This window comes from Callithrix jacchus, chromosome 9 (assembly GCF_049354715.1).
Source record: "Callithrix jacchus isolate 240 chromosome 9, calJac240_pri, whole genome shotgun sequence".
In the NCBI taxonomy this organism is placed as follows: Eukaryota; Metazoa; Chordata; class Mammalia; order Primates; family Cebidae; genus Callithrix; species Callithrix jacchus.
This window is the reverse complement of record NC_133510.1, coordinates 71,851,659-71,866,107: the sequence shown is the minus strand read 5'-3', so window position 1 is coordinate 71,866,107 and position 14,449 is coordinate 71,851,659. Positions and strand designations below refer to the sequence as shown.

Genomic DNA, 14,449 nt, shown 5'->3' with positions numbered 1-14,449 from the left:
TATAAAAATTAGCCAGGTGTGGCGGCAGGCATCTGTAATCTCAGCTCCTTGGGAGGGTGAGGCAGGAGAATTGCTTGAACCTGGGAGGTGGAGATTGCAGTGAGCCAAGATCATGCCACTGCACTCCAGCCTTGGGCAACAGAGTGAGACTGTCTCAACAATTACAACAACAACCCTATCACTTCAAAAACATTAACACTTAGAGGCTTTTAAAAATTAAATCGGTCTAAATGTAAATGTTAAAATAAATATTACAGTTGGATTTAGACATAGCAAAAATGGCCAAGTGGCACTTGGATAACTGAAGCTTGGTAAACACTGGCTGATGACATGTTTGCTACATTTGTCCTTTGTTTAACATACATATTTCTTATATCTGATAAGTGCAAAGGCAGTGAGTATTGACAGATTAAGATGGAAAAGACAAAAAGTTTCAATTGAAGTGAAAATACTGAATGTTGCACATGAATCTGAAACCAATGGCTCCATTGCAGAAATGTATCTGAAGGAAAAAGAGCAAGATTTACCACATGTGAAAAGTGCGGACCAAATGTAATTAACAAGAAGAAATGAAGAAAAGCAGCCAGGGGCAGTGGCTCACGCCTGTAATCCCAGCACTTTGGGAGGTTGAGGCGGATGGATCACCTGAGGTCAGGCATTCGAGACCCGCCTGGCCAACATGAGGAAACCCCGTCCCTACCAAAAAATACCAAGACATTAGCTAGGCATGGTGGTACACACCTGCAGTCCCACCTATTTGGGGGGCTGAGGCAGAAGAATCGCTTGAACCCGGGAAGCAGAGGCTGCAGTAGGCCAAGATCGCACCACTGCACTCCAGCTTGGGCGACAGAGTGAGACTCTGTCTCAAAAAAAAGAGAAAAAGAAAAAGAAATGAAGAAAACCAGTGAACAAAAATGGAAAAACGTTGTGGCTGAATAATTAACTACTCCAACATCCAACACCTATAAACCTAAAGTTAGTTCAGAAGAAGGCAATCAGTTTGTATGAGAACTTAAAATCACAGTGCTACTGATGACACTTTTGTGGGAACCACAGATTGGGCTTCAAGTTGAAGGCCTGATTGAATGAGTACAAGGGCGCTGACACCGGGAGGGTATAATAGATCCTATAGCTGCTAAGGTGCTGCTACGAACTTGCAGAGGTCATCAACGATGAAAGGGGAAATCACTTGTCAAGATTTCTACCTAGATGAAATTTAGCTAAATTGGAAAAAGATGGCTGAAAGAACGAATTAACAATCAGCAAAGAGAAATAAATCCCCAATTTCTCGCTGGCAGTGTGCCTCCCATCTGAAGCCCTAGCTACTCGGGAGGCCGAGGCGAGAGGATCGCTTGAGCCCAGGAGTTTGTGGCTGCAGTGAAGTATGAAGAGGCCAAGGACTCCAGCCTGGGTAACAGAGACCCTGTCTGTAGTCAAATATAATAATACTTATGTAAAAATATAACACAGATAAGGATTTTAAAAACCTACAGGTTAACTATTTTGGTACAAAAGTAGGTGATTCTTCCAGCAGCATGTTAGAAGGGAATTAAAAAAATAAAAAAACAAAACAAAAGTGGGTGATTCTTTTTAAAGAAAATATCCTTTCCTCTATAAATAAAAATGGGGGTACAATAGTTGTTTTATCAGGAGCCAGTGGGTCCTGCCTTAAAAATTAACATGCCAGAGGATGTGGGAAATGTGAGAAAAATAAATGTCACAATGTCAAAACATTACGAAAAGCTCTATGAAAATTTCATCAAAAACAGAAGTTGACATTTACTGAATGTTCCCCATGTGCCAGGCACACTGTTAGGCCCTTGCTTTGGGGCTTTGTGAACACTGTGAATTCCGGCAAATTTTCTTAGCTTTCCTCCGCCTCGGTGCCTCCGTTACTGCTTGGAAATACTGCGGGTAGGCGCTCAGCGACTATTTGCTACAGTTAGTTGAGACAGAGCCTACTGATTGATTGATTGATTGGAGACAGAGTCTCGCTCTGTCGCCCAGGACGGAGTGCAGTGGCGCTATATCAGCTCACTGCAACCTCTGCCTCCCAGGTTCAAGCGATTCTTCTGCTTCAGTCTCCTGAGTAGCTGGGAATACACACGCGCGCCACCAAGCCTGGCTAATTTTTGTATTTTTAGGAGAGATAGGGGTGTCACCATATTGGCCAGGCTGGTCTTGAACTCCTGACCTCGTGATCAGCCCGCCTCGGCCTCCCAAGATGTTAGGATTACAGGCGTGAGCCACCGCGCCCGGCCTGCTACAGATACTGTTATCTTCACACCAAGTGGGTGGCGTCACCGCTTTACCAATAACCTAGGTTGGCAGCGAATGTGCACCAAGCCGAGCTTTCCCAGCCCTCGGAGTGGCCCGTTTCCTCAGCAGCCAGGTCTAGGTTTCCCCAAGCCACCACGGATCTGTTCGTGTTTTGGCGGGGATGGGAGTTGGCAGTGACGCCAGGAAGTTGGGGCCCAATGAACGCCGGCTTTGACTCGTTCTCCGCCTTGAAACCACGGTTCAAATCGGAGGAGAGAAGGCGCGAAAAGAAACCCAGAGGCCCCTCCCGCGCCGCGCAGGGAGGAGCCGGGGCGGAAGAACCACCCCGGAAGAGGCGCGGGTCGGACACTGACCTTTACTCTCCCGCCGGAGTCAGGCCCAAATTCGGCCATTCTCTTGAACATATTGTCCCACGGAAGAAGCCGCCGCCGCCGCCGCCGCCGCCGCCGCCGCCGCCAGGGAAAGAGACCGGGGCTGGCGGAGTCGCCGCTCCCCTAAGAGGCTGCGCTCCTCTCACACGGGCCCAGGCGGAGAGCTTCTCGCCGAGGGAGGGCGAGTTACTAGGGCTAGTGGCGCTAAGTAACCGTTAACTTATCTGGCTGACAGCTTTCCTGAAGGCCATTCAACCCCGCGCAGGTGGAGAGCGCAACGGAAGGAGGGGCGACGGCGGTGCCGTGCGCAGGCGCAACGGGCTCGCGTGTGTGCACGCAGTACACACTGCGCACGCGCTTGGCCGCTGCAGTCACATTACAAAACCAGTCCACAAGTTTCAAATCAGAAAAATTGGAAGGAAGGAAATAATAAATGATTTGAGAAAGTTGTCCAGATGTTAAGGATATGAATTCGCCCTGGAAGATCCTACCAAGCACCCAGCACAAATGTTAAATCATTCACCTCAAGACATATCTGAATTTTCCGCCGGTCGAGGATAAAGAGATCCCACACCCTTCCATGTTATAGAGACTGTGGAATCAGAGTGGCTGCAGATTGCTCGATAGAATCATTAGAATCTAGGAAGCCAAACGGTACTGTCTTCAAAACTCTGAGGGAAAATTACTTCCAGTTTAGTCTTCAGTATTCATACAGCTACCAATCGAGTGTGTGACTAGAATAGTTTCAGACTTGTTAAATCACTACACACACAAAATAGTACCTATCTTACTTTTCTCAGTATCTCCAGGAAGATCCTGTAGACCTGATCCACCAAAATGAGAGAATAAGCAAAGAAGGAGGAAATTATGAAATACAGGAAATATAATAATTATCAAACAAAATAATAAAATCCCAGGATGATACTCAAAGAGCCCCAGGACAAAAGCTGTGTACAGGCACAGACAGCAACGCAACCAGATTAGAGTCGGTCAGAAATCTTTGGGAGACACTGCTTGAGAAGGATGGAATTGATAAAATTCCAGCTGGCATTGAAGCCTCGAGAAGAGATTTGACCTAGAGTTTGGGAGTGTAACTCATGACAGGCACACAGAAAACTAAGCAGCTGTAAGAATTATGCAGCTATTAATTCTAGGGAAAACAAAATCTTATGCAAGAAAAGAAAGTACTTGTATTTATGGTTACATAAATACTGAGTATTGATCAACACCCCCCCGCCGGCCCCCAAAAATAGAATTTACATTTGGAATTCCAAGGATGGGCTTTGGAGAAGGGTACTGTGATGGGGATGGAGGAGGAGGAAATAGAGTTTAATCTTCCATAGTGGAAAGTCAGTATTTTAAAATGGAAAAATCAAGAAGAAGCAATATAAGTCTAATATTTTTAAGCATGGAGGTAAATATAAAAAATAATATTAAGCTAGAAGAGTAGAAAATACTGCTGATTGTAATTTTTAGTAATTCCATTTAGCAACTTGAAGAAAATATTTTTTAAATGACTTCACTAAATAGAAGTGCAAGGAATGTGCTCAGGGCTTAGTTATAATTAGTGCCACATGAAGAGCTCGGTTGTCATATAGATGTCACTCTGCATTTCAACCAACATAGGAACTGAGTTTCTTTGGAAAATGACCATATATTGATACTGATTTTTATTCTGTTCCCAGAATAAGAGTAGAAATTTGGTTTGGGGGCATAATTATATTAAAAACAGTTGTTATGATTAAGAAATATTTATCAAAAACTAAAACAAAATCTCCAACAAACATTGCTTTCCCTCTTCAGTCTACTTTGTCTAATCTGGCAGTTTCCTCAATCAGCCTGTGTTGTTGGGTTATCCTGGCACTTCTTGGACATCTCTGCTTCTCAGCTGTCACTCTTCAAGTCTCTCTCTCTTACTTTGACTCATCCTTTGTACAACTCAGGGTATCCCGATATGCATAAACTAAGATTCTTGCTGAGTTTATTCATATCAGAGTGGTCCAAAGAATTTTGAAGCCTAAGGTTGCACCCATGTAATGGCCCTCTGCTGCCCTCCCATGGCTGGTCTACGTGCTGCATTTACATAGCCAAGAAGTGGCTTGGAATCCCGCAAGCTGTGGTACGGGAATCGTGTGGCCTTGAAGAGGGAGGGAAAGAAAACAATCTTAGAATGTTCAGCTTGGAAGGAACATACTAAATAATCAGCAAGAGATTAATTTGATCAACTGATATTTATTGAGCATGTACCATATTCCAGTCACTCTTCTAGGTGTTTAGAGTACAGAAGTGGAATGAGTGAAAAATTTCTGTTCTTCCTATGAGGACAGTGGTTCAGCATATTATGCCAGCGATGTAACATGGTAAAGAGGATGTCCAGGTGTGGGGGACAACACACTGAGGGATGTCAGAGCCTGAGTGGAGGGCACTCAATGTTGGGCAGAGTTGGGAAATTGGTTACATACAGGCAAACCCATCAAATTCATAAATGCACTAAGGATACATTTTAAGGATATTGAATATAATGAATGCTAAGTTTCTTACTGTCAGAGAAGAGAGTTAAAACAAGGAAAAGAAGAAAACCAGAGTGAATCCTGTGGTGTGAGGTTAGAGTTGGAGGTATTGGTGTGAATTCATGATTTTCAATATAAACAGATAGATATAGAGATAAATATAGTGTAAATATATATATCTTCCAGTTCTATTCAGTGATAGGGCCTGGGAACAGTGATACCCTAGTGCCCAGGTCTTGTTTTTTAATACTGTTATGCACTTTGAAGAATCAGGGCTCCTTAGAGAAATGCCTATTCCATTTCTGGAAGCAAGGAAGGAACAAGGTGAGCCTTAGAATATCTCACGCCAGAAAACAAGAAAGTGCTTGAAGAATGATGGAAATATGTGGAAATGACACAGAAACCAACTTGTAGGGACTCGCTGGCCAAATTGAGGACAGCTGTGAACATCAAAATAAATAATAGTAATGGATTATAACTCATTATGATCTGAATAAAATAGAAGCCATGGATCCATACTGATATAATAAAAAAATGCATGACCAGGCACGGTGGTTCATGCCTGTAATCCCAGCACTTGGGAGACCAAGGTGGGCAGATTGCTTCAGGTCAGGAGTTCAAGACCAGCCTGGGCAACATGGCAAAACCCCATCTCTACTAAAAATACAAAAATTAGCCAGTCTGTAGTCCCAAATACTCAGGAGGCTGAGGTGGGAGGACTGCTCGAGCCCGGGAAGCAGAGGTTGCAGTGAGCTGAGATCGCACCACTGCACTCTAGCCTGGGTGACAGAGTGAGATCCTGTTTCTAAATAAATAAACAAACTGAAAATTTGATGAGCAGTAGTCTCAAAGCACCTCCTCCTCGAATACTTTACAGTGAAGATGGCTTGCAGACATCCCCTTAATCAAGTGATCCAAGTGAATATCACCAACAATGGGGCAAATCAAAACTGCATGTCACCTGAAAGGATGCAGTGAGAAGAACATCACTTCCGTGGTATTCCCAACAAAGTTGCATAACCTAATGGAATTGAGAGAACGCCAGAGAAACCTGAGGAACATTCTATAACATAACTGGTCTGTGGTCTTCAAAAGTGTCAATGTCATAAAAATCCAGAAAAAACAACTGAGGAAACAATTCAGATTGAAAGAGACTGAAGAAACATGACAACCGGCCGGGCGCAGTGGCTCACTCCTGTAATCCCAGCACTTTGGGAGGCCGAGGCGGGTGGATCACGAGGTCAAGAGATCGAGACCATACTGGTCAACATGGTGAAACTCCGTCTCTACTAAAAATACAAAAAATTAGCTGGGCATGGTGGCGCGTGCCTGTAATCCCAGCTACTCTGGAGGCTGAGGCAGGAGAATTGCCTGAACCCAGGAGGTGGAGGTTGCGGCATTACACTCCAGCCTGGGTAACAAGAGCGAAACTCCATCTCAAAACAACAACAACAAACCATGACAACCAAATACAACATGATTCTGAATTAGATGCTTTTGTTACAAAAGACTTATTGGGACAATTGATGAAATTGAGTAGAATCTGATGATTAGGTGACAGTAATGTATCAGCATTAATTTACTAATTTGGATAATTGTTTTGAGGTTATGTAGAAGAATGTCTTTGTAGCAATTACACACTGATATAGTCAGGGCCATTAGGTATCATGTTGGCAATTTACTCTCAAACAGTTCAGAAAAATAAAAGACCTTCGTGTGGTACTTTTAAATTTTTAGAAAGGTTGAGATTATTTCGATTTTTTTAAAAAAGTGGAAAAACCTCTGTCATTTTGGAAGTTATGTTTTGATGAGAAGAGACAAACAAGTAAAATATGTAGTATATAAAATCATTATAGGCTTGAGCCCTGAGGCACTCCCACATTTAAAAATTAAATAGCAGAGAAAGAGCGAGCAGAAAGGATGGAGAAAGAAGAGTCAGTGAGGCAGGACATAAATGAGGAAAAGCCAAGGGAGAAAAAATTGCTGAAAGTATGAAGTGGCTCACTTTGTCAAATGTTGCTGAGATGAACAAGATGATCACTGGAATTAGCACTGAGGAGTCATGGGAGAAATCCTGGAGGAGCAGTTTCAGCTGGGTGAGGATGGAAGCCAGATTAGAGAGAAAAGACAATGGGAGGTCAGATCATGGAGGTGGTGAGTACAGACATCCTTCCCCAGAAGTCTTGCTGTAAAGGGAACAGAGAATGGGGTTGCAGTTGGAGGATTATGTAGGGTCAGTGGAATATTGGTTGTAAGATGGGTTACTAGGACAGACTGTAGAATGCTGGAGGTGATCCAGCAAAGAGGAACAAATGAGGCATCCAGAAAACAGCCTAACTCGGAGTAGTGACAGGGATGGGAGGGAAACTGCATGTGGAGGCAGGAAGAGAGGCTCTTCATCCTGGTAATAGGAGCGAAGGAAGGAAAGATGGGCTATGGGAAGGTATGACTGCTGTTTTAGTGATGTGGAGGGGAAAAATTTGTATGAAGTTGCTTTTGTTTTATAAGTGTAATATGACGCCAGGTTATCTGCTGAGAGCAGAGAGGTGTGGAGGAGAAGAGGGCAGAGGAGGAGGCTGAATGTGTATGTTTGGGCTTTGAAGAGAGAAGAGAAAAAGTAAAATAGTAACAGTCATTTTGGAGACTGGGGACACAAAAATGGAAGGATTGCAGAGAAATAACTAAAATGGCCAGGCAGACTTGAGGGCTCATTTGAGATTTATGGTTATGAATTTAAAGTGACACCTGTCAGCATGCTTGTGGATTTTTCTCCAGCAATATCCAATTATTTAAGTGAGGATATAAGAGAGATATTAAGCGCACCAAATCATATTTTTTCAAATATATGTCTTTTTGTCTTTAGAGACACTATAGGAATCTAAATAAAAACAGACATGGTATGTGTTGCAAAGCCTTTAATGAGAATGTTTGTATTTTTTACATCATGCATAATTTCACATTTGTGATTAATTAGTAATTATTTCAATGCTCGTAAGCTCATCTGCCTCAGATTTAATCATAATACATGAATGAAATTAATCAAATTAAGGGACAGAAATTTAGAAAGGAACACACTTTATAAAAACAAAATTCTCAATTCAGGCAGTCTGTTTCTAGCATTTGCTATTCCACCTACCCCATTAAAAATTTCATATTGCCCAACAAAACAGTTATTTTTACTATTTTTGGAGATGACTGAACAGATGACTATACAGCTGGTATTTTGCCTAAGATTAGTTTAAGATAACCTTTTGTTATATTTTACTTAACACTGAGTATACTTGTGTCACTTGAGATTAAGTCTGGGTTATTTCTTTGATAAAAACTGAATATACTGGAGATGTATTTGACAACCAAGGTTTTAGATGCATTTTCACCAGTATTAGCTCTGTTTGCAAACTGAAAAATTCTGTAGGCTTAATATAAAATAATAACCACATTAGTGAACACTACATCTCTTAGAAGAAAGGTCATATTTTGCTCCTGCTTCTGTAAAAATATTATTTGTTTGAAGTGAAATAATGGTAGTGTGACCTTTCACTTAATAACTACTCCCTTAATGTGAGAAAGAGACAAAAATGAGCTGAAGAAGGAAAATTCTGCAGTTATACTCCACAACCTTGAACATACTGACTGACATCTCTGTTTTGACAATGAGCTTTCCATGCCACCCTGTAGAAAAAGATGAAGCAAATGGTGAAAGGTTAACACACATCTTCACTGTAATATATATACTTCATACACCTTGGGGAAACAAAATATTTTGCCAATAGATAAAATGCTAAGATAGACCCAGCTATTGCTATTTATTAAATGAAGCTATGTGCACAAAGTATTTCACTCCTCCCTAAATCTCCCAGTAGAGTATAGAATGCTGAACATAAAGAGTGAGTAATGTGCATTGTACAGCAGCAACTGCAAAGTAAATTCCACATTTACTTATTCTCTTTTTTTTTTTTTTTTTGGAGGCAGAGTCTCACTCTGTTGCCCAGGCTGGAGTGCAATGGCACAATCTCTGCAACCTTCCCCTCTCAGGTTCAAGCAATTCTCCCTCTCAGCCTCCCGAGTAGCTGGAATTACAGACACCTACCACCATACCCAGCTAATTTTTTTTTTTTTTTTTTTTTGAGACAGAGTTTTGCTCTTGTTACCCAGGCTGGAGTGCAATGGTGCGATCGTGGCTCACCGCAACCTCCGCCTCCTGGGTTCAGGCAATTCTCCTGCCTCAGCCTCCTGAGTGGCTGGGATTACAGGCACGCGCCACCGTGCCCAGCTAATTTTTTGTACTTTTAGTAGAGACAGGGTTTCAACATGTTGACCAAGATAGTCTCGATCTCGTGACCTCGTGATCCACCCGCCTCGGCCTCTCAAAGTGCTGGGATTACAGGCGTGAGCCACCGCGCCCGGCCACTAATTTTTTGTATTTTTAGTAGAGATGGGGTTTTGCCATATTTGCCAGGTTGGTCTCAAACTCAGGTGATTCACTTGCCTTGGCCTCCCAAAGTACTGTGATTACAGGTGTGAACTATGCTCTGCCCACATTTACTTATTCTAAAAAGAATTTCAAGATAATGACAAGGAACTGGTAGAGTGAGAAGAAACTTAAAACTCTAGAAATCTCCTAAAATAAATTGAAGAGTAAAAAAAGTAAAATTCTGGATCAGTTAAAGTAGATTGTTTCTTCAAGGATGTAAGTAATATGTTATTTAGCATAAGCCAAAAGCTGCAATTTTCAGGTGTCATTAGCATACTTCGGTCTTTGAAAATCTGCTCCCATTGTATATATCAACAGTAGAGTAAAATAGTTTTCCCTTTTAACACTTGAAACATACCATGCCCTAATGCCTTGTGGATCGCGGACAACCCTCTTTGCACAGGCCACAGCTTCAGTGATGTCATCTTGCAGCAAAGCTGAAAGACAGGTGGTAAGGAATGAAAACAACTCCAATAGGGATATTTCATTTTAATTTTATGTTTAGCCAGCTTTATTCTGTTAGGCTGTGGAAAGAATGCTAAGATATTATTTTCTGTTAGTCCATGTATGTGTGATTGTTGGGGAAAACTTTCCCTTCATTCTCTCTCATTTAGCATGAAATGAAGCATTGTTTTCCTCATTTACCCAAGTCATTGGAAGCTCTGGAAGTATTAACAAAATGATTAAAGGTCCTCTTTGTACTAGACACTGTAAAAAAAAAAAACTAGTGATATTTTACTCGGCAGTTCTATTATTGAAAATTTATCCAAAATAAATAAAAAATGCACCCAAAGATGTATGCACAAAGCTCTTCATAGCAATTTATAAGAGGGAAAAATAGAAACAAAGTACTCAATAGAAAGAGTTGGATCAATAAATTATAAATATTCATATATTAGAATTCTAGTCATTCTTTTAAAATAATAATACAGATTTGTATTTTTTTCTCATCTGGAAAATGGAGCAAAAGATAGTTAAAAATTGATTCATATTTGCTGACATGCAAATAATTTTGTGTGATAAGCAAATTGTAAACCAGTATGTGTAATACAATTTAATTTTTGCAAAAGCACACATTACTTGCATGTTTATATGTGGGTAAATATGTGTATGATATAACGTAACATTCATATACATGATTGATATACATTCTGGAAGAATATATACCAGAATTTACACATGGTTATAAACCTCTTGGTAGTAAGATATGGGTTTTATTTTTCTTCTTTGTATTTTCTAATTTTTATTTAATGACCAAAGATTATTATATAATACAAAATGTTTTTTAAATTAACTGGATTTTTAAAATAACATAAGATTAATGTTCTCTATTGGGAATTTTAATGTTTAAAAATTTAATAATATCAACTTTGCAAGATTTCTGCAATATTTTTTGCATGAAGATTCCACATATTATTTCTATTTTTATTAGTTTAATAAAATATTTGTTTCACCCCAAATAAATAACTCCTTAAGTTAATTTGTCATCTACAAAAATGATTCTACAGGAACTGTATTTTTTGAAGATGCAAACTAAAGAATTTAGAAATGGAATATCATAATGTTCCTAATTCACTTAAAAGTCTCTCAGCAGTAGCCAGATACAATGGCTCATGCCTGTAATCCCAGCACTTAAGGAGGCTGAGATGGGAAGATGGCTTGAGCTCAGGAGTTTAAGACCAGCCTGGGCCACACAGAATTTGCCTCTACAAAATATTTTAAGAATTAGCCAGGCATCGTGGTGTGTGCCTGTAGTCCCAGCTACTTGGGAGGCTGAGATGGGAGGATCACTTGAGGCTGCACTGAGCTGTGATGGTGCCACTGCACTGCAGCCTGGGGGACAGTGAGACCCTGTCTCAAAATAAAACAAAACACTCTCAGCAAAAAAAAAAAAAAAAAAGAAAGAAAAGACAGAAGACAGAAGAAACAACTATGGGAAAATGTCAACAACTGTTAAAGTGCATAATGGGCATATGGCTGTTTATTATACTAATGTCCCTAATTTTCTGTATATTTAGAACATTTCAAAATAAAAAAGCAAAACAATTAAAAAAGGACCACACAACTAAATTATCCCTAAACCTCCCCAAAGAAAGCAGGAGGAATGGCATCATTCTGGACAAAGCATGAGTAAGGCCATTGACAGTAAATTAATAGGTCATTCCAGAAACTTCTGTATATTAAAAAACTCCAACCTTTTATAATACTAGTTCTTTAATTTCTTAGGGAATTATGAGGAAAATCATAATGACTTTCTGGAAGTTAGGTGTAGTTTTTCTATATCCCTCATGAACCCTTCAAGGCTTTTTCATTTGCATTGAATCTCAATTCTCGTAAGTATAATCAGATTGGTCAAATATTAGCTTGTCTTACCATTGCAGGATATATGACAGGCATTAACTGCTCCTGGGGTTCTGCCATTGTTACACCAATAGTGGCTATTGATCTGAAATATCCCATAATCAGTGCTTTGGTCTCCAGGATTGTAGTTTGTAGCACGTGTGTTATAATCACTCTCCCATTTGGCCAAACACATCCCTGAAAAGAACTTGTTTTTAGTAATACACAGCAACACTAAGTGACTTATACTCTATAACGAAATCAGTTCTATCTAGCTACTTCTATTTTACTGACTTGCTTTATAAGTATAAAGATTTACTTAACTTATAAAATATCTCAACACGTTAGTGTTAAGGGACTTGTAAGAGAATCCTTTTGTAATGCAAATCATCTTGTAACACTAATGAACAATATGACATACTTTCAAAAATATTAAAATACATGTTCCTTCCATTGCTTTTACCCTTCCCCTGCTTCCATCCCTCAGGCAACATTCAGCCAAGAACAGAAAAATTAACAGAGCTGTTGAGTGGTTTTGTAAATTCATAACAGATAGGTAGGCGGATGGAAACATGCTTTTTTAAAATCAGAAAAACATAAGGATTTTCTGACAGAGAGAAATTTCCTTATAATATCTAAAGGTGAATTTGGATATCAAGTTAGAATCTTGAAAACAAGACTATTCTGTGATTTCATCCCTTTACTCACTCATTCAGAAATAGCTATTGAGGGGAAATGTCTGAATTAAATCTGAAAAGTACAGAGATCACATTGACAACTATGGACTAAATTGTAAAATAACTTTGCCTCGTGGCACATCTTGAATTGTGTTGAAGAAAATAAAAGATAGGTAATCAAGTAGAATAGATAAAAATAATAAAATATTTCCTGCTGAGTTTCAGGGATCCTATATAAAAAGTGACTGAAGGGAAATAGGTTCCTACTGCCCTTGTGAGGAATTCAATATATTCTTTAAAAACTTCACTGTTAAAAATCCTGTGTCGGCCAGGCACAGTGGTTCATACCTGTAATCCCAGCACTTGGGGAGGCTGAGGTGGGCTGATCATTTAAAGCCAGGATTCAAGACCATCCTGGCCAACATGGTGAAACCCCATCTCTACCGAAAATACAAAAGAATTAGTTGGGTGTGGTGGTGCATGTCTTAGCCTCAGCTATTCGAGAGGCTGAAGCACCAGAATCACTTGAACCCAGAAGGCAGAGGTTGCAGTGAGCTGAGATTGTGCCACTGCACTCCAGCCTGGACCACAGGAGACTGTCTTTAAAAAAAAAAAAAAAAAAAAATCCCACGTCATGGCAAGGGAATTGAAGAAAAGAAAAATACTGCTTCAATCTAGGCTCTCAGAGCCCAAGTTCGAAATGGGAAATAACTGCGGTCACGTACCAAGGACTTGAGAGAGTTTGGCCAGGTCCTCAAATGTATCTTTCAATCAGCTTACATGTGCCATTAAATCTCAGGCACCCAGCAAACTTCCCAGCACTTGTACAGTACAACAGGTCCTGTTTTGCTTAGAAAGGAGTGTTCCCCTGCCATGCCCTCATTCCTTTATCTGGTATCTCTGATTATAAAGAAACAAACTGATGTTTTTAGCCATTATAAGTATACAAACCCATGAAGAAATAAAAATGTCTATTCACTCAAAGCCCCTTCTTCTTATTCCTTCTCTCCTAGTGTCTGTTCCATACATGGCTAATGCACTGGAAGTATGGAGAATAGACTTACAGTTTGCTAGGCTGATTCCCCTGTAGCCATCCAGTCCAAACCTTTTCAGAGTTCTGGCCAACTCACACCTTTCAAAGACCTTGCCCTGGACCATGACAGAAAGGAGGACCAGCCCCAGAATAATGAGAACCTTCATGTTGACTGGTAAGTCAGACAGCTAGGCTGACCAGGGTGAGCAGGCTCCAGTATTTAACGTCTTTTAATTTCCTTCTTCCCCTCGTGGTTTGAGGGCTCCACCCTTTCAGCTATGGGAAAAACAGGAACTGTGTATTGATTCACTAATTCTAATGAGATTTTTTTAATGCTTGAAGAGAGATAAGCTGATTTCCTAAGAATTAATCTACAGGAAAATAATGAAATGACATTGTTTAAAGTACTGGCTCTGGAAGAATTGGGTATAGCACTGTTTCCAAGACAGGAACTTCCTTCTGTTTTATTATGAATTTGAGCAACTGTAAAGAAAAAAAACAATGACTCTTTTGTACAGCTTAAAACGAGCTGTGATTTCTGACTAACACTCAGTTTCGTGAAATCGTTTTGTATGCATTCACTATTTTATATTTATCATTTTTACCTAAATTATTTTATATATAATTTTCCTCAAAGCAAACATGACACATGTGCCTGTTGTCTTAATGGGTGTATAGCGTGACACCATGTTGCTCAGCTAGATTCTTACTTCAGACTCCTTTTGTTACTATAGTACATTTTTTATTATTATAAATCGGTGTTT

General features: G+C 40.0%; 2 protein-coding genes across 2 annotated transcripts in view; both read right to left on the bottom strand.

Moving 5' to 3' along the window:
- YEATS4 (YEATS domain containing 4) overlaps window positions 1-2,942 on the bottom strand; it is a 47,822-nt gene extending 44,880 nt beyond the window's left edge. Inside the window, exon 1 of the mRNA XM_002752747.6 lies at window positions 2,634-2,942. Coding sequence (XP_002752793.1) covers window positions 2,634-2,684 — 51 coding nt within the window. The 5' untranslated portion in view covers window positions 2,685-2,942. The remainder of the gene's footprint in view (window positions 1-2,633) is intronic.
- A 5,119-nt stretch (window positions 2,943-8,061) lies between these two features.
- Window positions 8,062-13,880, bottom strand: LYZ (lysozyme). The gene is made up of 4 exons (XM_002752746.5): window positions 13,717-13,880; window positions 12,009-12,173; window positions 9,994-10,072; window positions 8,062-8,833 (listed from the first exon to the last, which is right to left on the bottom strand). The coding sequence occupies exons 1-4, from the start codon at window positions 13,850-13,852 to the stop codon at window positions 8,767-8,769; spliced, it is 447 nt and encodes a 148-aa protein (XP_002752792.1). The 5' UTR covers window positions 13,853-13,880; the 3' UTR covers window positions 8,062-8,766.
- Between the last annotated feature and the right edge of the window lie 569 nt (window positions 13,881-14,449).

Bases quoted from the DNA above. Each gene is read 5' to 3' on its own strand.
- LYZ (XM_002752746.5), bottom strand. From the start codon at position 13,852: ATGAAGGTTCTCATTATTCTGGGGCTGGTCCTCCTTTCTGTCATGGTC. The intron at 12,174-13,716 runs GTAAGTCTATTC...AGTTCTTTTCAG, and splicing joins GGGAATCAGCCTAGCAAACT to GGATGTGTTTGGCCAAATGG. The intron at 10,073-12,008 runs GTAAGACAAGCT...CCTGTCTTTCAG, and splicing joins CTGTCATATATCCTGCAATG to CTTTGCTGCAAGATGACATC.